Source organism: Bombina bombina, chromosome 7 (genome assembly GCF_027579735.1).
Source record: "Bombina bombina isolate aBomBom1 chromosome 7, aBomBom1.pri, whole genome shotgun sequence".
Classification (NCBI taxonomy): Eukaryota; Metazoa; Chordata; class Amphibia; order Anura; family Bombinatoridae; genus Bombina; species Bombina bombina.
Window position 1 is genome coordinate 620,603,607 of NC_069505.1, and position 25,905 is coordinate 620,629,511.

The 25,905-nt window shown below is 40.6% G+C and overlaps 1 protein-coding gene across 1 annotated transcript in view; it reads right to left on the minus strand.

Annotated features, from left to right (window-relative positions):
* Nucleotides 1–25,905, minus strand: part of LOC128636744 (uncharacterized) — an 89,035-nt gene that overhangs the window by 58,440 nt on the left and 4,690 nt on the right. Inside the window, exons 2-4 of the mRNA XM_053689725.1 lie at nt 21,892–22,000; nt 8,743–8,802; nt 8,535–8,667 (exon numbers count right to left, since the gene is read on the minus strand). Of these exons, the coding sequence (XP_053545700.1) occupies nt 8,535–8,667; nt 8,743–8,802; nt 21,892–21,963 (265 nt within the window). The 5' untranslated portion in view covers nt 21,964–22,000. The remainder of the gene's footprint in view (nt 1–8,534; nt 8,668–8,742; nt 8,803–21,891; nt 22,001–25,905) is intronic.

Below are 25,905 nucleotides of genomic sequence, written 5' to 3' on the forward strand. Positions count from 1 at the left end.
GTTGCAAGAGAATGACTGGGTATGACGTGTGAGGGGAGGAGCTATATAGCAGCTCTGCTTGGGTGATCCTCTTGCAACTTCCTGTTGGGAAGGGAATATATCCCATAAGTAATGGATGATCCGTGGACTGAATACACTTAACAAGAGAAAACGTTTTTATTTATATTATATAACGTTTATTTATATTATATAACGTTTTTACACTAAGTAATATAGGTATTAACATGAATATTATCCCTTTTTGCAAGCATGATCCCAGTTGTTGTTAAATCACTGTATCAGGCTTACCTTAAATATACCAGGCACTGTCAGCATTTTCTAGACCTTATCATCTCTCTAGAAAAAAATATACTGAACATACCTCAAAGCAGGCAATCTGCAGACCGTCCCCCCAACTGAAGTTTTCTTTCCATACTCTTCAGTTATGTGTGAGAACAGCAATGGACCTTAGTTACAAACCGCTAAGATCATCAAACCTCCAGGCAGAATTCTTCTTCCAATTTCTGCCTGAGAGTAAAACAGTACAACGCCGGTACCGTTTAAAAATAACAATCTTTTGATTGAAGGTAAAAACTACACTAAGTTACCACATCTCTCTTGATACTTCCTTTCTTGTCGAGAGCTGCAAGAGAATGACTGGGGGTGGCAGTTAGGGGAGGAGCTATATAGACAGCTCTGCTGTGGGTGTTCTCTTGCAGCTTCCTTTTGGGAAGGAGAATATCCCACAAGTAATGGATGAACCCGTGGACTGGATACACCTTTACAAGAGAAAATTTTTTTTTTTTAAAAGTTCTATATGAATATGAATAAGGAGATTTGTTCATTTAAAACAAAAGCGGCTGAAGAAAATTTGATTTCTTTCATGTAATTAGCAAGAGTCCATGAGCTAGTGACGTATGGGATATACATTCCTACCAGGAGGGGCAAAGTTTCCCAAACCTTAAAATGCCTATAAATACACCCCTCACCACACCCACAATTCAGTTTTACAAACTTTGCCTCCGATGGAGGTGGTGAAGTAAGTTTGTGCTAGATTCTACGTTGATATGCGCTCCGCAGCAAGTTGGAGCCCGGTTTTCCTCTCAGCGTGCAGTGAATGTCAGAGGGATGTGAGGAGAGTATTGCCTATTTGAATGCAGTGATCTCCTTCTAAGGGGTCTATTTCATAGGTTCTCTGTTATCGGTCGTAGAGATTCATCTCTTACCTCCCTTTTCAGATCGACGATATACTCTTATATATACCATTACCTCTGCTGATTCTCGTTTCAGTACTGGTTTGGCTATCTGCTATATGTAGATGAGTGTCCTGGGGTAAGTAAGTCTTATTTTCTGTGACACTCCTAGCTATGGTTGGGCACTTTGTTTATAAAGTTCTAAATATATGTATTCAAACATTTATTTGCCTTGACTCAGAATGTTCAACTTTCCTTATTTTTCAGACAGTCAGTTTCATATTTGGGATAATGCATTTTAATTTAACATTTTTTACCTTAAAATTTGACTTTTTCCCTGTGGGCTGTTAGGCTCGCGGGGGCTGAAAATGCTTCATTTTATTGCGTCATTCTTGGCGCTGACTTTTTTGGCGCAAAAATTCTATTTCCGTTTCCGGCGTCATACGTGTCGCCGGAAGTTGCGTCATTCTTTGACGTTATTTTGCGCCAAAAATGTCGGCGTTCCGGATGTGGCGTCATTTTTGGCGCCAAAAAGCATTTAGGCGCCAAATAATGTGGGCGTCTTATTTGGCGCGAAAAAATATGGGCGTCACTTTTGTCTCCACATTATTTAAGTCTCATTTTTTATTGCTTCTGGTTGCTAGAAGCTTGTTCTTTGGCATTTTTTCCCATTCCTGAAACTGTCATTTAAGGAATTTGATCAATTTTGCTTTATATGTTGTTTTTTTCTTTTACATATTGCAAGATGTTCCACGTTGCAACTGAGTCAGAAGTTACTTCAGGAAAGTCACTGCACAGTGCTGGAGCTACCAAGCTAAGTGTATCTGCTATAAACTTTTGGTATCTGTTTCTCCAGCTGTTATTTGTATTGCATGTCATGTCAAACTTATTAATGCAGATAAAATTTCCTTTAGTACTGTTACATTACCTGTTGCTGTTCCGTCAACATCTAATTTTCAGAGTGTTCCTGATAACATAAGAGATTTTATTTTTTAAATCCATTAAGAAGGCTATGTCTGTTATTTCTCCTTCTAGTATACATAAAAGTCTTTTAAAACTTCTCTTTTTTCAGATGAATTTTTAAATGAACATCATCATTCTGATACTGATAATGGTTCTTCTGGTTCAGAGGTTTCTGTCTCAGAGGTTGATGCTGATAAATCTTTGTATTTGTTCAAGATGGAATTTATTCGTTCTTTACTTAAAGAAGTGTTATTTGCATTAGAAATAGAGGATTCTGGTCCTCTTGATACTAAATGTAAACGTTTAAATAAGGTTTTTAAATCTCCTGTAGTTATTCCAGAAGTGTTTTATCTCCCTGATGCTATTTCTGAAGTAATTTCCAGGGAATGGAATAATTTGGGTAATTTATTTACTCCTTCTAGACGTTTAAGCAAATTATATCCTGTGCCATCTGACAGATTAGAGTTTTTTGAGACAAAAATCCCTAAGGTTATGGGGCTATCTCTACTCCTGCTAATGTACTACTATTCCTACGGCAGATAGTACTTCATTTAAGGATCCTTTAGATAGGAAAATTGAATCCTTTCTAAGAAAAGCTTAATTATGTTCAGGTAATCTTCTTAGACCTGCTATATTTTTAGCGGATGTTGCTGCAGCTTCAACTTTTTGATTAGAAGCTTTAGAGCAACAAGTAACAGATCATAATTTTATAGCATTATTATTATTCTATAACATGCTAATAATTTTATTGGTGATACCATCTTTTGATATCATTAGAGTTGATGTCAGGTATATGTCTCTAGCTATTTTAGCTAGAGAAGCTTTATGGATTAAACTTGGAATGCTGACATGTCTTCTAAGTCATCTTTGCTTTCCCTTTCTTTCCAGGGTAAATAATCATTTTAGTTCCTTTCCTTACAAGGAACAAAAGCCTGATCCTTCATCCTCAGGAGCGGTATCAGTTTGGAAACTATTTCCAGTTTGGAATATATCCAAGCCTTATAGAAACCTATAGCCAGCTCCTAAGTACCTATGAAGGTGCGGCCCTTATTCCAGCTCAGCTGGTATGGGGCAGATTACGTTTTCTTCAAAGAAATTTGGATCAATTCCGTTCTTAATCTCTGGTTTCAGAAACATTGTTTCAGAAAGGTACAGAATTCGCTTCAAGTTAAGGCCTCCTGCTAAGAGATTCTTTTCTTTCCCGTGTCCCAGTTAACACAGCAAAGGCTCAGCATTTCTGTAATGTGTTTCAGATCTAGAGTTGGCTGGAGTATTTATGCCAGTTCCAGTTCTGGAACAGGGGCTGGGGTTTTATTTTATCTCTTCATTTGTACCAAAGAAGGTCAATTCCTTCAGACCAGTTCCGGATCTGTCATTATTGAATCGTTATGTTAGGATACCAACATTCAAGATGGTTACTGTAGGACTATCCTGCCTTTTGTTTAGCAAGGGCATTATATGTCTACAATAGATTTACAGGATGTGTATCTGCATATTCCGATTCATCCAGATCACTTTTAGTGTCTGAGATTCTCTTTTTAGACAAGCATTACCAGTTTTGTGGCTCTACCGTTTGGCCTAGCCTCAGTTCCAAGAATTTTTTTCAAAGGTTCTCGGTCCCCCTTTTTTTCTGTAATCAGAGAATAGGGTTTTGGTATTTCCTTATTTGGACGATATCTTGGTACTTGCTCAGTCTTCTCATTTTCGAAGAATCTCATACGAATCGACTTGTGTTGTTTCTTCAATTTCATGGTTGGAGGATCAATTTACCATTCAGTTCATTGATTCCTCAGACAAGGGTAACCTTTTTAGGTTTCTAGATAAATTCAGTGTCTATGACTCTGTCCTTGTCAGACAAGAGAAGTTTAACATTGATATCAGCTTGTCAAAACCTTCAGTCACAATCATTCCCTTTGGTAGCCTTATGCATGGAAATGTTGGGTCTTAGGACTGCCGCATCAGATGCGATCTCCTTTGCTCGTTTTCACATGCGACCTCTTCAGCTCTGTATGCTGACCCAATGGTGCAGGGATTACTCAAAGATATCTCAATTAATATCTTTAAACCGATTTTACAACACTCTCTGACATGGTGGACAGATCACCATCGTTTAGTTCAGGGGGCTTCTTTGTTCTTCCGACCTGGACTATAATCTCAACAGATGCAAGTCTTACAGGTTGGGGAGCTGTGTGGGGGTATCTGACGGCACAAGGGGTTTGGGAATCTCAGGAGGTGAGATTTCTGATCAATATTTTGGAACTCCGTGCAATTTTCAGAGCTCTTCAGTCTTGGCCTCTTCTCAAGAGAGAGTTGTTCATTTGTTTTCAGATAGACAATGTCACAACTGTGGCATACATCAATCATCAAGGAGGGACTCACAGTCCTCTGGCTATGAAAGAAGTATCTCGAATTTTGGTTTGGGCGGAATCCAGCTCCTGTCTAATTTCTGCGGTTCATATCCCAGGTATGGACAATTGGAAAGCGGATTATCTCAGTCGCCAAACGTTGCATCCGGGCGAATGGTCTCTTCACCCAGAGGTATTTCTTCAGATTGTTCAAATGTGGGAACTTCCAGAAATAGATCTGATGGCTTCTCATCTAAACAAGAAACTTCCCAGGTATCTGTCCAGATCCCGGGATCCTCAGGCGGAGGCAGTGGATGCATTATCACTTCCTTGGAAGTATCATCCTGCCTATATCTTTCCGCCTCTAGTTCTTCTTCCAAGAGTAATCTCCAAGATTCTGAAGGAATGCTCGTTTGTTCTGCTGGTAGCTCCGGCATGGCCTCACAGGTTTTGGTATGCGGATCTTGTCCGGATGGCCTCTTGCCAACCGTGGACTCTTCCGTTAAGACCAGACCTTTTGTCTCAAGGTCCTTTTTTCCATCAGGATCTGAAATCCTTAAATTTAAAGGTATGGAGATTGAACGCTTGATTCTTGGTCAAAGAGGTTTCTCTGACTCTGTGATTAATACTATGTTACAGGCTCGTAAAACTGTATCCAGAGAGATATATTATAGAGTCTGGAAGACTTATATTTCTTGGTGTCTTTCTCATCATTTTTCTTGGCATTCTTTTAGAATACCGAGAATATTACAGTTTCTTCAGGATGGTTTAGATAAGGGTTTGTCCGCAAGTTCCTTGAAAGGTCAAATCTCTGCTCTTTCTGTTCTTTTTCACAGACAGATTGCTATTCTTCCTGATATTCATTGTTTTGTACAAGCTTTGGTTCGTATAAAGCCTGTCATTAAGTCAATTTCTCCTCCTTGGAGTTTGAATTTGGTTCTGGGGGCTCTTCAAGCTCCTCCATTTGAACCTATGCATTCATTGGATATTAAATTACTTTCTTGGAAAGTTTTGTTCCTTTTGGCCATCTCTTCTGCCAGAAGAGTTTCTGAATTATCTGCTCTTTCTTGTGAGTCTCCTTTTCTGATTTTTCATCAGGATAAGGCGGTGTTGCGAACTTCTTTTGAATTTTTACCTAAGTTGTGAATTCCAACAACATTAGTAGAGACATTGTGGTTCCTTCATTATGTCTTAATCCTAAGAATTCTAAGGAGAAATCGTTGCATTCTTTGGATGTTATTAGAGCTTTGAAATATTATGTTGAAGCTACTAAGTCTTTCCGAAAGACTTCAAGTTTATTTGTTATCTTTTCCGGTTTTAGAAAGGCCAGAAAACTTCTGCCATTTCTTTGGCATCTTGGTTGAAATCTTTAATTCATCTTGCCTATGTTGAGTCGGGTAAGACTCCGCCTCATAGGATTACAGCTCATTCTACTAGGTTAGTTTCTACTTCCTGGGCGTTTAGGAATGAAGCTTCGGTTGATCAGATTTGCAAAGCGGCAACTTGGTCCTCTTTGCATACTTTTACCAAATTCTACCATTTTGTTGTATTTTCTTCTTCTGAAGCAGTTTTTGGTAGAAAAGTACTTCAGGCAGCCTTTTCAGTTTGAATCTTCTGCTTATGTTTTTTCATTAAACTTTATTTTGTGTGTGGATTATTTTCAGCAGGAATTGGCTGTCTTTATTTTATCCCTCCCTCTCTAGTGACTCTTGTGTGGAAAGATCCACATCTTGGGTAGTCATTATCCCATACGTCACTAGCTCATGGACTCTTGCTAATTACATGAAAGAAAACATAATTTATGTAAGAACTTACCTGATAAATTCATTTCTTTCATATTAGCAAGAGTCCATGAGGCCCGCCCTTTTTTTGTGGTGGTTATGATTTTTTTGTATAAAGCACAATTATTCCAATTCCTTATTTTATATGCTTTCGCACTTTTTTCTTATCACCCCACTTCTTGGCTATTCGTTAAATTGAATTGTGGGTGTGGTGAGGGGTGTATTTATAGGCATTTTAAGGTTTGGGAAACTTTGCCCCTCCTGGTAGGAATGTATATCCCATACGTCACTAGCTCATGGACTCTTGCTAATATGAAAGAAATGAATTTATCAGGTAAGTTCTTACATAAATTATGTTTTGATTCTGCTCTATCTGAATCATAAAATAATTTATTTTTGGTTTCATATACCTTTAAATAATTTGTTATGTTCCCTTGATATCCTTTGTTGAAAGGGATACCTTGGTAGACTCAGGAGCTGCTAATTGGTGGCTGCACATAAATGCTTCATGCTATTGGTTCATCATTAATTTCAATATCATTTGTATGCCGATGACACCCAAGTCTACCTCTCTGCACCAGACCTACCTCCTTCCTTGCAAACCCGTGTCACTGTCTTTCTCACATCTCTTCCTGGATGTCCTCTCACTACCTTAAAGGGACAGTCAACACCAGAATTGTTATTGTTTTAAAAGATAGATAATCCCTTAATTACCCATTCCCCAGTTTTGCACAACCAACACAGTTATAATAATATATGTTTTACCTCTGTAATTACCTTGTATCTAAGCCTCTGTAGACTGTCCCCTTATTTCAGTTCTTTTGACAGACTTGCATTTTAGCCAGTCAGTGCTCACTCCTCTGTAAATTAACATGCATGAGCTCAATGTTATCTATATGAAACACATGAACTAAACACCCTCTAGTGGTGAAAAACTGTCAAAATGCATTTAGATTAGAGGCGGCCTTCATGGTCTAATAAATTAGCATATGAACCTTCTAGGTTTAGCTTTCAACTAAGAATACCAAGAGAACAAAGCAAAATTGGTGATAAAAGTAAATTGGAAAGTTGTTTAAAACTAAATGCCCTAACTGAATCATGAAAGTTTTTTTTTTGCACTTGACTGTCACTTTAAGCTAAATTTCTCCAAAACTGAACTCCTTATTTTCCCCCATTCTTCAAAAATCTCTACCCCCAACTTCCCTGTTGATAACTCCATCATTATCCTTACTCCACATGCTCAATATCTTGGGGTCACACTTGATTTTTCCTTCACTCCTCACATTCAGTCCTTGGCTAAATCCTGCCGTTTCCACCTTAAAAACATCTCTAAAATTAGACACTTCCTTACACAAGACACAACCAAGATTTTAATCCACTGTCTCATCCTTTCCCGCCTCGACTACTGCAACTCTGTCCTCTCTGGTCTCCCCAGCTGCCGCCTAGCTCCTTTACAATCCATAATGAATGCCTCTGCCAAGCTCATCTTCCGTGCACGTCGCTCTTCATCTGCCGCACTTCTCTGCCAATCCCTTCACTGGCTTCCTCTTGCCTCTAGGATCAAACACAAAATTCTCACTCTGACATACAAAGCCCTCAACTGCACTGCTCCCCCCAATATCTCAGACCTTGTCTCCAGATACTCTCCCTCCCGACCCCTTCGCTCTGCTCACGACCTCCTACTCTCCTCCTCTCTGGTAACCTCATCGCACTCCCATTTACAGGACTTCTCCAGACTGGCTCCCATCTTGTGGAACTCTCTGCCTCTCTCCACAAGACTCTCTTCTAGTTTTGAAAGCTTCAAGCGCTCCCTAAAGACTGTACTATTCAGGGATGCATACAACCTACGCTAATCTTTCCTATCTCCACTGCTATCCCCTTCAACCCCTTAGCATGTAAGCCTATGAGCCCAGCTGTTTGTAGATCACCTTTATAAGAGCTGACTACAACAGTGCAACTTTTGGCAGGGCCCTCTACCCATTTGATCCCTATAAATGTTATCCTGTATACCGATTATGCTTATAGCGCTGCAGAATCTGTTGGCGCTCTACATATAACTGATAATAGTAATAATCCAATGCATTCAGATAGCTCCCAGTAGTGCACTGTTGCTTCTTCAACAAATGATACCAAGAGAATGAAGCAAATTAGATAAGATAAGTAAATTGGAAAGTTGTTTAAAAATGTATTTTCTATCAGAATCACGAAAAAAAAATTGTGTTTCATGCCCCTTTAATTTGACTTCCACGTCCCTTTACAAAAAAAGGAAATACCTGAGGCCTGATTTATAGTGAGCGTCTGTTGCATCTCTATCATGACGTCCTTGTAAAGCTCCTTGTGTCCCTCTATATAATCCCACTCCTCCATGGAGAAATACATTGCGATATCATCACACTTTATAGGGACCTGAAATATAACTCGTCTCAGCATTGATTTAAGATTGTAACAGCCGCGTCCTGAATTACATTCCCTAGAGCTCACCTCCCCGGTCAGCTGATGAATATTGACGTGTGGAGAATTCTTCTTTACAATGGTGTATTCCTAAAGAAATAAAGTGAAATGCGTTAGGCTTTAAAGCTAGGAAGTTAATGTATGACATATTTATAGTGGTAAATCTTACTACAACAGTCAAAGCTCCTTCTTCAAGATGTCATCTAACACATCTGGAATCATATAGTTTGACTGCAATAAAGCTCAGGTAGAAAAATATCTAACACTACATTTCTTGCACCTCACTCTAAATATGGGTGGTGCCATTCGGAAACCTAAGTTTTACTCCAGATATCTAAAGGAGAGTTGCAAACAAATCAGCACTGGAAAGCAGTGAAGACTAGATTTCAAAATGGTGGCACGTACAACTTGAGGAAGGTGGGGAACAACCTCAATACTATTCTTATGAAATCTATTTAGTGTTTAATGTTGCTTTAAATATTTTAAAATGCTGATATATTATCTGAAAAATGTTAATGAAAAAGTTGTGAGCATTTAGATTGTTACTTCCTGCTAACGCTTATCATTTCTCAGGTAGTTCTTGCTAATGCTGATTGGCTGACAGGTACTTCCTGTTAATGCTAATTGGCTGACAGGTACTTTCTGTTAATGCTTATTGGCTTATAGGTACTTCCTGCTAATGTGGTCAGCCAGGACCATTAAAAGGGACACTGAACCCAAATTTTTTCATTCATGATTCAGATAGAGCAGCAATTTTAAGCAGCTTTCTAATTTACTCCTAGAGGTCTACTTATCAAGCCGTCAACTTTCTTGCATTCGCTGGGACCAATATGTTTGCCTGACATCTCCTAACATCGTGGCCGTGGACCTGAATACGATCTCCATATTTAACAAAAAAGCTGTCAAAAAGTCGCGCACCAAGTACGGGGCGATGAGCAGCGGACTGTTGTTAACTAACAGTCATCGATCTCGCTGCTATTTGGCTTTTTCCCAGCTTTATTTATACCCTGTCACTAAACACCGCCACTATACTAAAATGTTTAACCCCTATCCCGCCGCTCCCGGAGGCCACCGCAACTAAATAAAGTTATTAACCCCTATCCCGCCGCTCCCGGAGCCCACCGCAACTGAATAAAGTTATTAACCCCTATCCCGCCGCTCCCGGAGCCCACCACAACTCTAATAAAGTTATTAACCCCTATTCCACTGCTCCCCGACACTGCCGCAACTAAATAAATGTATTAACCCCTATCCTTCCGCTCCCGGAGCCCACCGCAACTAAATAAATGTATTAAGCCCTAAACCCCTGGCCTCCCACATCACTACCACTTACTAAACCAGGGGTGTCCAAACTTTGCTCTCCAGAGGTTTTGGAACTACATTTCCGATGATGCTCAGCCAGCATTTTATCTAGCTGAGCATCATGGGAAATGTAGTTCCAAAACCTCTGGAGAGCAAAGTTTGGACACCCCTGTACTAAACCTATTAACCCCTAAACCGCCAGCCCCCCACATCGCCATAAACTAAATTAACCAATTAACCCCTAAACCTAACAAACACTTAACTTTACATTAAATATTAACTCATCCCTATCTTATAATACATTTAAACTTATCTTCAGATTTAAATGAAACTACAGTATATTAAACTATTAATTAACCTACCCTAACTATTATACTAAAATTACATTAAACTATATTAAACTATTAATTAATCTACCCTAACTGTTATACTAAAATTACATTAAACTACAAATTAAATTAAATATATTATATAGTTAAAAACCTAACCCTACTCAAATAATTTAAATCTACTATTAAAAATTACAAAGTTACCAAAAACTAACAACTAAGTTACACAAAATAATAAACACTAAGTTATACAAAATAAAAAATAAATGATTAAATATTTAAACTAATTACACCTAATCTAAGAGCCCTATCAAAATAAAAAAGCCCCCCCCCCAAAATAAAAAAAACCCCTAGCCTACAATAAACTACTAATGGCCCTTAAAAGGCCCTTTTGCATGGTATTGCCCCAAAGAAATCAGCTCTTTTACCTGTTAAAAAAAAATACAAACACCCCCCCAACAGTAAAACCCACCACCCACATAACCAAATCCCCCAAATAAAAACCTAATCTAAAAAAAAAACTAAGCTCCCCATTGCCCGGAAAAGGGCATTTAGATGGGCATTGCCCTTAAAAGGGCATTTAGCTCTTTTTCGGTGCCCAAACCCTAATCTAAAATTAAAACCCACCCAATAAACCCTTAAAAAAAACCCTAACTCTAACCCCCGAAGATCCACTTACGGTTTCTGAAGACCCGACATCCATCCTCAACAAAGCGGCAGAAGTCCTCATCGAAGTCTTCATCCAAGCGGGCCGATGTCTTCATCCAACCCGGCATAAGTCTTCATCGAGACGGCATCTTCTATCTTCATCCATCCGGCGCGGAGCGGCTCCATCTTCAAGACATCCGGCGCAGAGCATCCTCTTCAATCGACGTCTTCTTCAACAATGAAGGTTCCTTTAAATTACGTTATCCAAGATGGCGTCCCTTCGATTCCGATTGGCTGATAGAATTCTATTAGCTAATTGGAATTAAGGTTGAAAAAATCCTATTGGCTGTTGCAATCAGCCAATAGGATTGAGCTTTCATCCTATTGGCTGACCCAATCAGCCAATAGGATTGAGCTTGCATTCTATTGGCTGATTGGATCAGCCAATAGGATGAAAGCTCAATCCTATTGGCTGATTGCAACAGCCAATAGGATTTTTTCAACCTTAATTCTGATTGGCTGATAGAATTATATCAGCCAATCGGAATCTAAGGGACGCCATCTTGGATGACGTCATTTAAAGGAACCTTCATTGTTGAAGAAGACGTCGATTTAAGAGGATGCTCCGCGCCGGATGTCTTGAAGATGGAGCCGCTCCGCGCCGGATGGATGAAGATAGAAGAGGCCGTCTGGATGAAGACTTCTGCCGGGTTGGATGAAGACGTCGGCCCGCTTGGATGAAGACTTCTGCCGGCTTCGATGAGGACTTCTGCCGCTTCGTTGAGGATGGATGTTGGGTCTTCAGAAACTGTAAGTGGATCTTCGGGGGGGTTTTAAGGGTTTATTGGGTGGGTTTTAATTTTAGATTAGGGTTTGGGCACCGAAAAAGAGTTAAATGCCCTTTTAAGGGCAATGCTCATACAAATGTCCTTTTCAGGGCAATGGGGGAGCTTAGGTTTTTTAGATTAGGTTTTTATTTGGTAGTGTGGGTGGTGGGTTTTACTGTTGGGGGGTGTTTGTATTTTTTTTTTACAGGTAAAAGAGCTGATTTATTTGGGGCAATGCCCCGCAAAAGGCCCTTTTAAGTGCCATTGGTAGTTTATTGTAGGCTAGGGGTTTTTTTTATTTTGGGGGGGGGGGGGGCTTTTTTATTTTCATAGGGCTCTTAGATTAGGTGTAATTAGTTTAAATATTTGATCATTTATTTTTTATTTTGTGTAACTTAGTGTTTAATTTTTTTGTAACTTAGTGTTTGTTATTTTGTGTAACTTAGTTGTTAGTTTTTGGTAACTTTGTAATTTTTAATAGTAGATTTAAATTATTTGAGTAGGGTTAGGTTTTTAACTATATAATATATTTAATTTAATTTGTAGTTTTATGTAATTTTAGTATAAGTTAGGGTAGTTTAATTAATAGTTTAATATAGTTTAATGTAATTTTAGTATAATAGTTAGGGTAGGTTAATTAATAGTTTAATATAGTTTAATTTAAATCTAAAGGTAAGTTTAAATTTATTATAAGATAGGGATGAGTTAATATTTAATGTAAAGTTAAGTGGTTGTTAGGTTTAGGGGTTAATAGGTTAATTTGTTTATGGCGATGTGGGGGGCTGGCGGTTTAGTGGTTAATAGGTTTAGTAAGTGGTAGTGATGTGGGAGGCCAGGGGTTTAGGGGTTAATAACTTTATTTAGTTGCGGCGGGATAGGGGTTAATACTTTTATGTAGGTGGCGGCGGTGTCGGGGGTTAATAAGTATAATGTAGGTGGTGTCAGGGCGGCAGATTAGGGGTTAATAAGAATAATGTAGGTGGCGACGGTGTCGGGGACAGCAGATTAGGGGTTAATAAGTATAGTGTAGGTGGCGACGGTGTCGGGGTGGCAGATTCGGGGTTAATAAGTATAATGTAGGTGGCGGCTGTGTCGGGGACGGCCGATTAGGGATTAATAAGTATAGTGTAGGTGGCGGCGGTGTCGGGGCGGCAGATTAGGGGTTAATAAGTATACTGTAGGTGGCGTCAGTGTCGGGCGGCAGATTAGGGATTAATAAGAATAATGTAGGTGGCGGCGGTGTCGGGACGGCAGATTAGGGGTTAATAAGTATAATGTAGGTGGCGGCGGTGTCGGGCGGAAGATTAGGGGTGTTTAGACTCGGAGAACATGTTAGGGTGTTAGGTGTAAACATAACTTTTATTATACCATAGGAATCAATGGGATATCGGGCAGCAGCGAACAGGAGCTTTCGCTGCTTTCAGACTCCCATCGATTCCTATGGCATCCGCCGCCTCCAGGGCGGTGGATTGAAAAGCAGGTACGCTGGTCCGGAATAGTGGCGAGCGTACCTGGTAGATATTTGATAACTTGCAAAAGTAGTCAGATAGTGCCGAATTTGCATTCAGAACATCTGTAGTGACGTAAGCATCGATCTGTGTCGGACTGAGACTGGCGGATCGTATGTTACATCACAGATTTCAACTTTTACCGGTCGGTAGGGTTTGATAACTAAGGCGAATCAGGCTCTCCACAATTACGCTGCAGAATTCCAGCGTATTTTCGGTTAACGGCTTGATAAATAGGCCTCCTATTATCAAATTTTCTTCATTATCTTACTATCTTTATTTAAAAAGCAAGAATGTAAGTTTAGAAGCCGGACCATTTTTGGTTCACAACCTGTGTTGTGCTTGCTGATTGGTGGCTAAATGCTGTCCAGAGTCTGAACCAAAAGTTGGCTGGCTCCTTAGCTTAGATGCCTTCTTTTTCAAATAAAGATAGCAAGAGAACAAAGAAAAATTTATAATAGGAGTAAATTAGAAAGTTGCTTAAAATTGCATGCTCTATATGAATCATGAAAGAAAAAAATTGGGTTTAGTGTCCCTTTAATAATAACTAAACAAGTGATACTGCTGTATTAGTTTCAATTATAATATATATTACATAGTTAATATTTTCTATTATTATAATCATTTTAAAGCAATACAAATTCAATATTTTTAAATGCTACCCTTTCATATGGGCAATAGAAAAACGATCATTTATTTTAAGGGTTAGAGCTTTATGTTGTATTCTACAGTAAAATAAAAACAAATTAAAAATTAAATGAAATGTGACAGGGTTAAGCGTTAATTAAATTATAGGAAAAGGGAGCAAAATAAATAATGAAAACATATTGCAAAGTTGTTATACTATGTGTAATTAAATATTTTATATTACAATCTCAAATTGATCCTCTCCCTTTAATGTAACTTTTTTTAAATTCAAATTAGTTTAAATTGTTTCATAAACATGATAAAAAACAGAATTTATGTTTACCTGATAAATTACTTTCTCCAACGGTGTGTCCGGTCCACGGCGTCATCCTTACTTGTGGGATATTCTCTTCCCCAACAGGAAATGGCAAAGAGCCCAGCAAAGCTGGTCACATGATCCCTCCTAGGCTCCGCCTACCCCAGTCATTCGACCGACGTTAAGGAGGAATATTTGCATAGGAGAAACCATATGTTACCGTGGTGACTGTAGTTAAAGAAAATAAATTATCAGACCTGATTAAAAAAACCAGGGCGGGCCGTGGACCGGACACACCGTTGGAGAAAGTAATTTATCAGGTAAACATAAATTCTGTTTTCTCCAACATAGGTGTGTCCGGTCCACGGCGTCATCCTTACTTGTGGGAACCAATACCAAAGCTTTAGGACACGGATGAAGGGAGGGAGCAAATCAGGTCACCTAAATGGAAGGCACCACGGCTTGCAAAACCTTTCTCCCAAAAAATAGCCTCAGAAGAAGCAAAAGTATCAAATTTGTAAAATTTAGAAAAAGTGTGCAGTGAAGACCAAGTCGCTGCCTTACATATCTGATCAACAGAAGCCTCGTTCTTGAAGGCCCATGTGGAAGCCACAGCCCTAGTGGAGTGAGCTGTGATTCTTTCAGGAGGCTGCCGTCCGGCAGTCTCATAAGCCAATCGGATAATGCTTTTAATCCAGAAGGAGAGAGAGGTAGAAGTTGCTTTTTTGACCTCTCCGTTTACCAGAATAAACAACAAACAAAGACGAAGTTTGTCTGAAATCCTTAGTAGCTGCTAAGTAAAATTTGAGAGCACGAACTACATCCAAGTTGTGCAACAAACGTTCCTTCTTTGAAACTGGATTAGGACACAAAGAAGGCACAACTATCTCCTGGTTAATGTTTTTGTTAGAAACAACTTTTGGAAGAAAACCAGGTTTAGTACGCAAAACCACCTTATCTGCATGGAACACCAGATAAGGAGAAGAACACTGCAGAGCAGATAATTCTGAAACTCTTCTAGCAGAAGAAATTGCAACCAAAAACAAAACTTTCCAAGATAATAACTTAATATCAACGGAATGTAAGGGTTCAAACGGAACCCCCTGAAGAACTGAAAGAACTAGGTTGAGACTCCAAGGAGGAGTCAAAATTTTGTAAACAGGCTTGATTCTAACCAGAGCCTGAACAAAGGCTAGAACATCTGGCACAGCTGCCAGCTTTTTGTGAAGTAACACAGACAAGGCAGAAATCTGTCCCATCAAGGAACTTGCAGATAATCCTTTTTCCAATCCTTCTCGAAGGAAGGATAGACTCTTAGGAATCTTAACCTTGTCCCAAGGGAATCCTGCAGATTCACACCAACAGATATACCAAATTATGTGGTAATTTTTCTGGTTACAGGCTTTCAGGCCTGAACAAGAGTATTAATAACAGAATCTGAGAACCCTCGCTTTGATAAGATCAAGCGTTCAATCTCCAAGCAGTCAGCTGGAGTGGGTCGAACGGACCTAGAACAAGAAGGTCTCGTCTCAAAGGTAGCTTCCATGGTGGAGCCGATGACATATTCACCAGATCTGCATACCAAGTCCTGCGTGGCCACGCAGGAGCTATCAAAATCACCGACGCCCTCTCCTGATTGATCCTGGCTACCAGCCTGGGGATGAGAGGAAACGGCGGGAACACATAAGCTAGTTTGAAGGTCCAAGGTGCTACTAGTGCATCCACTAGAGCCGCCTTGGGATCCCTGGATCTGTACCCGTAGTAAGGAACTCTGAAGTTCTGACGAGAGGCCATCAGATCCATGTCTGGAATGCCCCACGGTTGAGTGACTTGGGCAAAGATTTCCAGATGGAGTTCCCACTCCCCCGGATGCAATGTCTGACGACTCAGAAAATCCGCTTCCCAATTTTCCACTCCTGGGATGTGGATAGCAGACAGGTGGCAGGAGTGAGACTCCGCCCATAGAATGATTTTGGTCACTTCTTCCATCGCTAGGGAACTCCTTGTTCCCCCCTGATGGTTGATGTATGAACTTGGCCCTCGCTAGCTGAGGCCAAGCTTTGAGAGCATTGAATATCGCTCTCAGTTCCAGAATATTTATCGGTAGAAGAGATTCTACCCGAGACCAAAGACCCTGAGCTTTCAGGGATCCCCAGACCGCGCCCCAGCCCATCAGACTGGCGTCGGTCGTGACAATGACCCACTCTGGTCTGCGGAAGGTCATCCCTTGTGACAGGTTGTCCAGGGACAGCCACCAACGGAATGAGTCTCTGGTCCTCTGATTTACTTGTATCTTCGGAGACAAGTCTGAATAGTCCCCATTCCACTGACTGAGCATGAACAGTTGTAATGGTCTTAGATGAATGCGCACAAAAGGAACTATGTCCATTGCCGCTACCATCAAACCTATCACTTCCATGCACTGCGCTATGGAAGGAAGAGGAACGGAATGAAGTATCCGACAAGAGTCTAGAAGTTTTGTTTTTCTGGCTTCTGTCAGAAAAATCCTCATTTCTAAGGAGTCTATTATAGTTCCCAAGAAGGGAACCCTCGTTGACGGAGATAGAGAACTCTTTTCCACGTTCACTTTCCATCCGTGAGATCGGAGAAAGGCCAGGACAATGTCCGTGTGAGCCTTTACTTGAGGAAGGGACGACGCTCGAATCAGAATGTCGTCCAAGTAAGGTACTACAGCAATGCCCCTTGGTCTTAGCACCGCCAGAAGGGACCCTAGTACCTATGAGAAAATCCTAGGAGCAGTGGCTAATCCGAAAGAAAACGCCACGAACTGGAAATGCTTGTCCAGGAATGCAAACCTTAGGAACCGATGATGTTCCTTGTGGATAGGAATATGTAGATACGCATCCTTGAAATCCACCTTGGTCATGAATTGACCTTCCTGGATGGAAGGAAGAAGTGTTCGAATGGTTTCCATCTTGAACGATGGAACCTTGAGAAACTTGTTCAAGATCTTGAGATCTAAGATTGGTCTGAACGTTCCCTCTTTTTTGGGAACTATGAACAGATTGGAGTAGAACCCCATCCCTTGTTCTCCTAATGGAACAGGATGAATCACTCCCATTTTTAGCAGGTCTTCTACCCAATGTAAGAATGCCTGTCTTCTTATGTGGTCTGAAGACAACTGAGACCTGTGGAACCTCCCCCTTGGAGGAAGCCCCTTGAACTCCAGAGAATAACCTTGGGAGACTATTTCTAGCGCCCAAGGATCCAGAACATCTCTTGCCCAAGCCTGAGCGAAGAGAGAGAGTCTGCTCCCCACCAGATCCGGTCCCGGATCGGGGGCCCGCATTTCATGCTGTCTTGGTAGCAGTGGCAGGTTTCCTGGCCTGCTTTCCTTTGTTCCAGCCTTGCATAGGTCTCCAGGCTGGATTGGCTTGAGAAGTATTACCTTCCTGCTTAGAGGACGTAGCCCTTGGGGCTGATCCGTTTCTGCGAAAGGGACGAAACTTAGGTTTATTTTTGGTCTTGAAAAGACCTATCCTGAGGAAGGGCGTGGCCCTTGCCCCCAGTGATATCAGAGATAATCTCTTTCAAGTCAGGGCCAAAGAGTGTTTTCCCCTTGAAAGGAATGTCAAGCAATTTGTTCTTGGAAGACGCATCCGCTGCCCAAGATTTTAACCAAAGCGCTCTGCGCCACAATAGCAAACCCAGAATTTTTTCGCCGCTAACCTAGCCAATTGCAAGGTGGCGTCTAGGGTGAAAGAATTAGCCAATTTAAGAGCACGAATTCTGTCCATAATCTCCTCATAAGAAGAAGAATTACTAATAATCGCCTTTCCTAGCTCATCAAACTAGAAACACGCGGCTGCAGTGACAGGGACAATGCATGCAATTGGTTGTAGAAGGGAACCTTGCTGAACAAACATCTTTTTTTAGCAGACCTTCTCATTTTTTATCCATAGGATCTTGGAAAGCACAACTATCTTCTATGGGTATAGTGGCGCGCTTGTGTAGAGTAGAAACCGCCCCCTCGACCTTGGGGACTGTCTGCCATCAGTCCTTTCTGGGGTCGACTATAGGAAAACAATTTTTTAAATATGGGGGGAGGTACTAAAGGTATACCGGGCCTGTCCCATTCTTTACTAACAATGTACGCCACCCGCTTGGATATAGGAAAAGCTTCGGGGGGCCCCTGGGCCTCTAAGAACTTTTCCATTTTACATAGTGGTTCTGGAATGACCAGATAATCACAATCATCCAAATTGGATAACACCTCCTTAAGCAGAGCGCGGAGATGTTCCAACTTAAATTTAAAAGTAATCACATCAGGTTCAGCTTGTTGAGAAATGTTTCCTGAATCTGAAATTTCTCCCTCAGACAAAACCTCCCTGGCCCCCTCAGACTGGTGTAGGGGCCCTTCAGAAACCATATCATCAGCGTTCTCATGCTCTACAGAATTTACTAAAACAGAGCAGTCGCGCTTTCGCTGATAAGTGGGCATATTGGCTAAAATGTTTTTGATAGAATTATCCATTACAGCCGTTAAATGTTGCATAGTAAGGAGTATTGGCGCACTAGATGTACTAGGGGCCTCCTGTATGGGCAAGACTGGTGTAGACGAAGGAGGGGATGATGCAGTACCATGCTTACTCCCCTCACTTGAGGAATCATCTTGGGCATCATTTTTACTAAATTTTTTTATGACATAAAATACATATAGTTAAATGAGAAGGAACCTTGGTTTCCCCACAGTCAGAACACAATCTATCTGGTAGTTCAGACATGTTAAACAGGCATAAACTTGATAACAAAGCACAAAAAACGTTTTAAAATAAAACCGTTACTGTCACTTTAAATTTTAAACTAAACACACTTTATTACTGCAATTGCGAAAAAGTATGAAGGAATTGTTCAAAATTCACCAAAATTTCACCACAGTGTCTTAAAGCCTTAAAAGTATTGCACACCAAATTTGGAAGCTTTAACCCTTAAAATAACGGAACCGGAGCCGTTTTTATATTTAACCCCTTTACAGTCCCTGGAATCTGCTTTGCTGAGACCCAACCAAGCCCAAAGGGGAATACGATACCAAATGATGCCTTCAGAAAGACTTTTCTATGTATCAGAGCTCCAAACACATGCAGCTGCATGCCATGCTGTCCTCAAAAACAAGTGCGCCATACCGGCGCGAAAATGAGGCTCTGACTATGATTAGGGAAAGCCCCTAAAGAATAAGGTGTCTAAAACAGTGCCTGCCGATATAATCATATCAAAATACCCAGAATAAATGATTCCTCAAGGCTAAATATGTGTTAATAATGAAGCGATTTAGCCCAGAAAAAGTCTACAGTCTTAATAAGCCCTTGTGAAGCCCTTATTTACTATCTTAATAAACATGGCTTACCGGATCCCATAGGGAAAATGACAGCTTCCAGCATTACATCGTCTTGTTAGAATGTGTCATACCTCAAGCAGTAAGAGACTGCACACTGTTCCCCCAACTGAAGTTAATTGCTCTCAACAGTCCTGTGTGGAACAGCCATGGATTTTAGTTACGGTGCTAAAATCATTTTCCTCATACAAACAGAAATCTTCATCTCTTTTCTGTTTCTGAGTAAATAGTACATACCAGCACTATTTTAAAATAACAAACTCTTGATTGAATAATAAAAACTACAGTTAAACACTAAAAAACTCTAAGCCATCTCCGTGGAGATGTTGCCTGTACAACGGCAAAGAGAATGACTGGGGTAGGCGGAGCCTAGGAGGGATCATGTGACCAGCTTTGCTGGGCTCTTTGCCATTTCCTGTTGGGGAAGAGAATATCCCACAAGTAAGGATGACGCCGTGGACCGGACACACCTATGTTGGAGAAAACATTTGAGATTAACGGACATTTAAAGGGACAGTCTACATTCATTTTTTTATTGATTAAAAGGATAGCTAATCCCTTTATTACCCATTCCCCAGTTTTGCATAACCAACACAGTTATATTAATATACTTTTTACCTCTGTGTTTACCCTGTATCTAAGCCTCTGCAGACTGCTCCTTATCTCAGTTATATTAATATACTTTTTACCTCTGTGATTACCCTGTATCTAAGCCTCTGCAGACTGCCCCTTATCTCAGTTATATTAATATACTTTTTACCTCTGTGATTACCTTGTATCTAAGCCACTGCAGACTGCCCCCTTATCTCAGTTATATTAATATACTTTTTACCTCTGTAATTCCCTTGTAGCTAAGCCTCTGCAGACTGCCCCTTATCTCAGTTATATTAATATATGTTTACCTCTGTGATTACCTTGTATCTAAGCCTCTGCAGACTGCCCCTTATCTCAGTTATATTAATATACTTTTTATCTCTGTGATTACCTTGTATCTATGCCTCTGCAGACTGCTCCTTATCTCAGTTATATTAATATACATTTTTATCTCTGTGATTACCTTGTATCTAAACCTCTGCAGACTGCTCCTTATCTCAGTTATATTAATATACTTTTTACCTCTGTGATTACCCTGTATCTAAGCCTCTGCAGACGGCTCCTTATCTCAGTTATATTAATATACTTTTTACCTCTGTGATTATCTTGTATCTAAGCCTCTGCAGACGGCTCCTTATCTCAGTTATATTATTATACTTTTTACCTCTGTGATTACCTTGTATCTAATCTTCTGCAGATTGCTCCTTATCTCAGTTATATTAATATACTTTTTACCTCTGTGATTATCTTGTATCTAAGCCTCTGCAGACGGCTCCTTATCTCAGTTATATTATTATACTTTTTACCTCTGTGATTACCTTGTATCTAATCCTCTGCAGATTGCTCCTTATCTCAGTTATATTAATATACTTTTTACCTCTGTGATTACCTTGTATCTAATCCTCTGCAGACGGCTCCTTATCTCAGTTATATTAATATACTTTTTACCTCTGTAATTACCTTGTATCTAAGCCTCTGCAGACGGCTCCTTATCTCAGTTATATTAATATACTTTTTACCTCTGTGATTACCCTGTATCTAAGCCTCTGCAGACAGCTCCTTATCTCAGTTATATTAATATACTTTTTACCTCTGTGATTATCTTGTATCTAAGCCTCTGCAGACGGCTCCTTATCTCAGTTATATTAATATACTTTTTACCTCTGTGATTACCCTGTATCTAAGCCTCTGCAGACGGCTCCTTATCTCAGTTATATTATTATATGTTTTACCTCTGTGATTACCTTGTATCTAATCCTCTGCAGACTGCTCCTTATCTCAGTTATATTAATATACTTTTTACCTCTGTGATTACCTTGTATCTAAGCCTCTGCAGACTGCTCCTTATCTCAGTCATATTAATATACTTTTTACCTCCGTAATTACCTTGTATCTAAGCCTCTGCAGACTGCTCCTTATCTCAGGTATATTAATATACTTTTACCTCTGTGATAACACTTGCAGTTAGCTAATTAATGCTGAGTCTTAACAATGTTATATATATATATATATATGACACACATGAACTAGCACTGTCTAGCTGTAAAAAACTGACAAAAATGCACTGAGATAAAAGGCGGCCTTCAACAGCTTAGAAATCAATTTATGAGCCTATCTAGTTTTAGCTTTCAACAAAGACTTTAACTTTACATCACCCCCCCCCCCCACCTCTCACCTCCCCAGTCAGCAGGTATATTATCTCCAGTGCGTGATTCAGGATCCTCTCTGTCATTTTCTTCCTGTTCATTTTGTAAATCAGCAGTGCAGATAGAGGCCTACAAAATCTGTAAACACACAAGAAGTAAAACTAAAAATAATCTAGAGCCTATGTTTTATATACTAGAACAGCAAGCTGTTATTGTTCGTAGAGGCTAATCAGAAGTTATATGGTCAGTTAACATAGCTATACATTGTAAAGTTTTATATAAACCTCCCATGTCCCGTATAAATAGTATGAAAGGTCCAAGAGGTACAAAAACGAGAGAAGTATCCCTTCCATTTACTGTTGTTACACAGGTCTACTAGAGCAACCTATAATGTAACGTTTATGGTATCTTATAGGATTGGAGCAGTATGTAACAGAGCTGTTTGCTTACTTGTATGTTGCTGTACCTGTCATTTGCAATATTATCTCTCAATTAAAAAAATTAAAAAATAATCTAGAGCTTTTCCTGTATGTGCCTTTGTCACTCAGTGTCCAGAAAACAAATACTAAAGCTCCGAGTTCTACATCCAGCAACAACAAAAAAGGAAATTTATTCTTACCTGATAAATTTGTTTCTTTTACGATATGACGAGTCCACGGATTTCATCCTTACTTGTGGGATATCGCCTCCTGGTCAGCAGGAGGAGGCAAAGAGCACCACAGCAGAGCTGCTATATATAGCTCCTCCCTTCCCTCCCACTCCAGTCATTCGTCCGAAGTTAGGAAGAGAAAGGAAAAGCCAAGGTGCAGAGGTGACTGAAGTTTAACAAAATTAAAGACCTGTCTTAGAAAAAACAGGGCGGGCCGTGGACTCATCGTATCGTAAAAGAAACAAATTTATCAGGTAAGAATAAATTTCCTTTTCTTTTACAAGATACGATGAGTCCACGGATTTCATCCTTACTTGTGGGATACAATACCAAAGCTATAGTACACGGATGAAAAGAGAGGGAAAAGACAGGGAACCTAAACGAAAGGCACCACTCCTTGAAGAACTTTTCTCCCAAAAACAGCTTCAGACGAGGCAAAAGTATCAAATTTGTAAAATTTGGAAAAAAATGTGAAGAGACGACCAAGTTGCAGCTTTGCAAATCTGTTCAACAGAAGCATCAATCTTGAATGCCCATGAGGAAGCCACAGCCCTAGTGGAATGAACCGTAATTCGTTCAGGAGGCTGCCGTCCAGCAGTCTCAGATGCAAAACAAAAAATCTGTGAGGACAGAAGAAAGAGAGGCGCCTTATGGGACAGTATCGCTCGTCACAGAGAGGATAAATAACATAAACAGCCCAGAGCAAGGGTACTCACAAGAGTGGAGGCATAAAAGTATGCCTCACAACGCAGGACGGGACCTTAGTCGCCCGACAGACAAGCCAGCAGGAGAAATCAACGGGAGTCCAGGACCCAATCAGCAACCGCTAACTGCAACCTGATCTTGAGTATGATAACGCTCACTGAATCAAGGTATCTATGACCAAATCAGAAGACCCTCACTTAGATAAAATCAAGATGAGAAAGTCTTTCCTCAATGGAAGCTTCCACCAGGTCGGCATACCAAGTCCTGCAAGGCCAAGCAGGAGCAATGAGGATCACCGATGTCCTCTCCTGTTTGACTCGAACAATCACCCTGGGAAGGAGAGCAAATGGAGGGAACACATAAGCTAGGCTGAAATCCCAAGGTACTGCCAAGGCATCTTTCAGTACGACCCGGGGATCCCTGGACCCGTATCTCGTAAGCTTGGCAGTCTGACGAGACGCCATAAAATCCAACTCTGGCCTGCCCCATCTGAGAATCAGGTTGGCAAATACCTCCGGATGGAGTTCCCATTCTCCCGGATGAAAAGTCTGTCTGCTCAGAAAGTCCGCCTCCCAGTTTTCCACACCTGGGATGTGGATCGCCGTCAGATAACAAGAGTGAGAACCGCCCACTGAATTATCTTGGCTACTTTCTGTCATCGCCAAGGAACTCCTCGTTCCTCCCTGATGATTGATGTAAGTTACAGTCGCAATGTTGTCCGACTGGAAACTTATGAATTTGGCCAAAGCCAACTGAGGCCAAGCCAGAAGCGCATTGAATATTGCCCTCAACTCTAAGATATGGATGGGAAGGAAAGACTCCATTCAAGTTCATACACCCTGGGCCCTCAGGGAGTTCCAGACTGCTCCCCATCCTATCAGGCTGGCATCCGTTGTCACAATCTGCCATGAGGGTCTGCGGAAACATGTCCCCTGGGATAGATGATCCAGTGACAACCACCATAGAAGAGAGTCCCTTTATTTGAGGAGACAAATTTGTATAGTCTCCATTCCACTGTCTGAGCATGGTCAGTTGCAGACGCCTGAGATGAAACCGAGCAAACGGAATGATGTCCATTGCCGCTACCATCAACCCAATGACCTCCATGCACTGAGCCACTGACGGCCGAGGATTGGTCTGAAGGGCTTGGCATGTATTCAGAATATTTAATTTTCTGACCTCCGTCAAAAAGATGTTCATGGATAGAGAGTTGATTAGAGTTCCCAAGAAAGGAACCCTTGTTTGTGGAACTAGCGAACTCTTTTCCAGATTTACCTTCCACCCATAAATCCACAGGCAGGTTAGAACAATGTCGGTATGAGACTTTGCCAGCTGATAAGACGACGTCTGGATCAGAATATCGTCCAAATAAGGCGCCACTGCAATGGCCCACGGTCTGAGAACCGCCAGCAGAGACCCCAGAACCTTTGAGAAAATTCTGGGCGCCGTGGCCAGATCGAAAGGAAGAGCCACGAACTGAAAAGGTTTGTCCAGAAAGGCAAACCTTAGGAACTTGTGATGATCTCTGTGGATAGGAACATGAAGATATGCATCCGTTAGATCCACGGTAGTCATAAATTGACACTCCTGGGTCAATGGAAGAAAGGTACCTTGTTTAGAGTCTTGAGATCTAAGATAGGTCTGAAAGTTCCCTCTCTTTTTTGGGAACTACAAACAGATTTGAATAAAACCCCTGTCCCTGTAATTGGAACGGGACAAATTACTCCCATGAAGGATAGGTCTCTTACACAGCGTAAGAACGCCTCTCTCTTTATCTGGTCTACAGATAATCGAGAAAGAAGAAACCTTCCTCTCACTAACACAGGCAAAGAGAATGACTGGAGTGGGAGGGAAGGGAGGAGCTATATATATATATATATATATATATACAGCTCTGCTGTGGTGCTCTTTGCCTCCTCATGCTGACCAGGAGGCGATATCCCACAAGTAAGGATGAAATCCGTGGAATCATCGTATCTTGTAAAAGAAAATTAAATGAGGATAATAATAAAGGGACATTATACACTCAATTTTTCTTTGCATATATGTTTTGTAGATGATCCATTTATATAGCCCATACAGGTTTTTTTATATATATATATATAGTTTTGCTTATTTTTAAATAACATTGCTCTGATTTTCAGACTCCTAACCAAGCCCCAAAGTTTTAGGATAATACTGATGTATACCTATTCCAGCTTGCTCCTGTTTGTGTAAAAAATCTTCATATACAGAGGAAGGGGGGGGGGGGTCTGTTTTTTTGCTATAGAACAACTTGCAGTGGGTGTTCCAGCTAACTTTTCAACAGTGCTAAACTGGGAGCTTCTAAGTAAGTTGTTAAAAGGTTTTATTCTGTATTTTTAGATCAGTATCTGAGCATAGTATTCTTTATAGTAGTGTCAATTACATGCAGTTAAATGAAAATTGGTGTATATTGTCCCTTTAAGTAAGTAAATTTGGATACTGTCCTCATGGTCAACATCAGCAATAGTTTTTTTGTCTGGGATTGGGGGCAGAATCACAGGATACTGCACACTTAAGGCTGTGACACACTGCAAGCGATGCAGCGAGAGGCAAAGCAGCTGCTTCACTCCGCGTTGCATCGCTTCTGAAGTTCAAATATTTAATCTCTGAGCGCTTAGCTACGCGACCTGACGCAGCAGAGTGCTCAGAGATGAAAAGGCAAGAC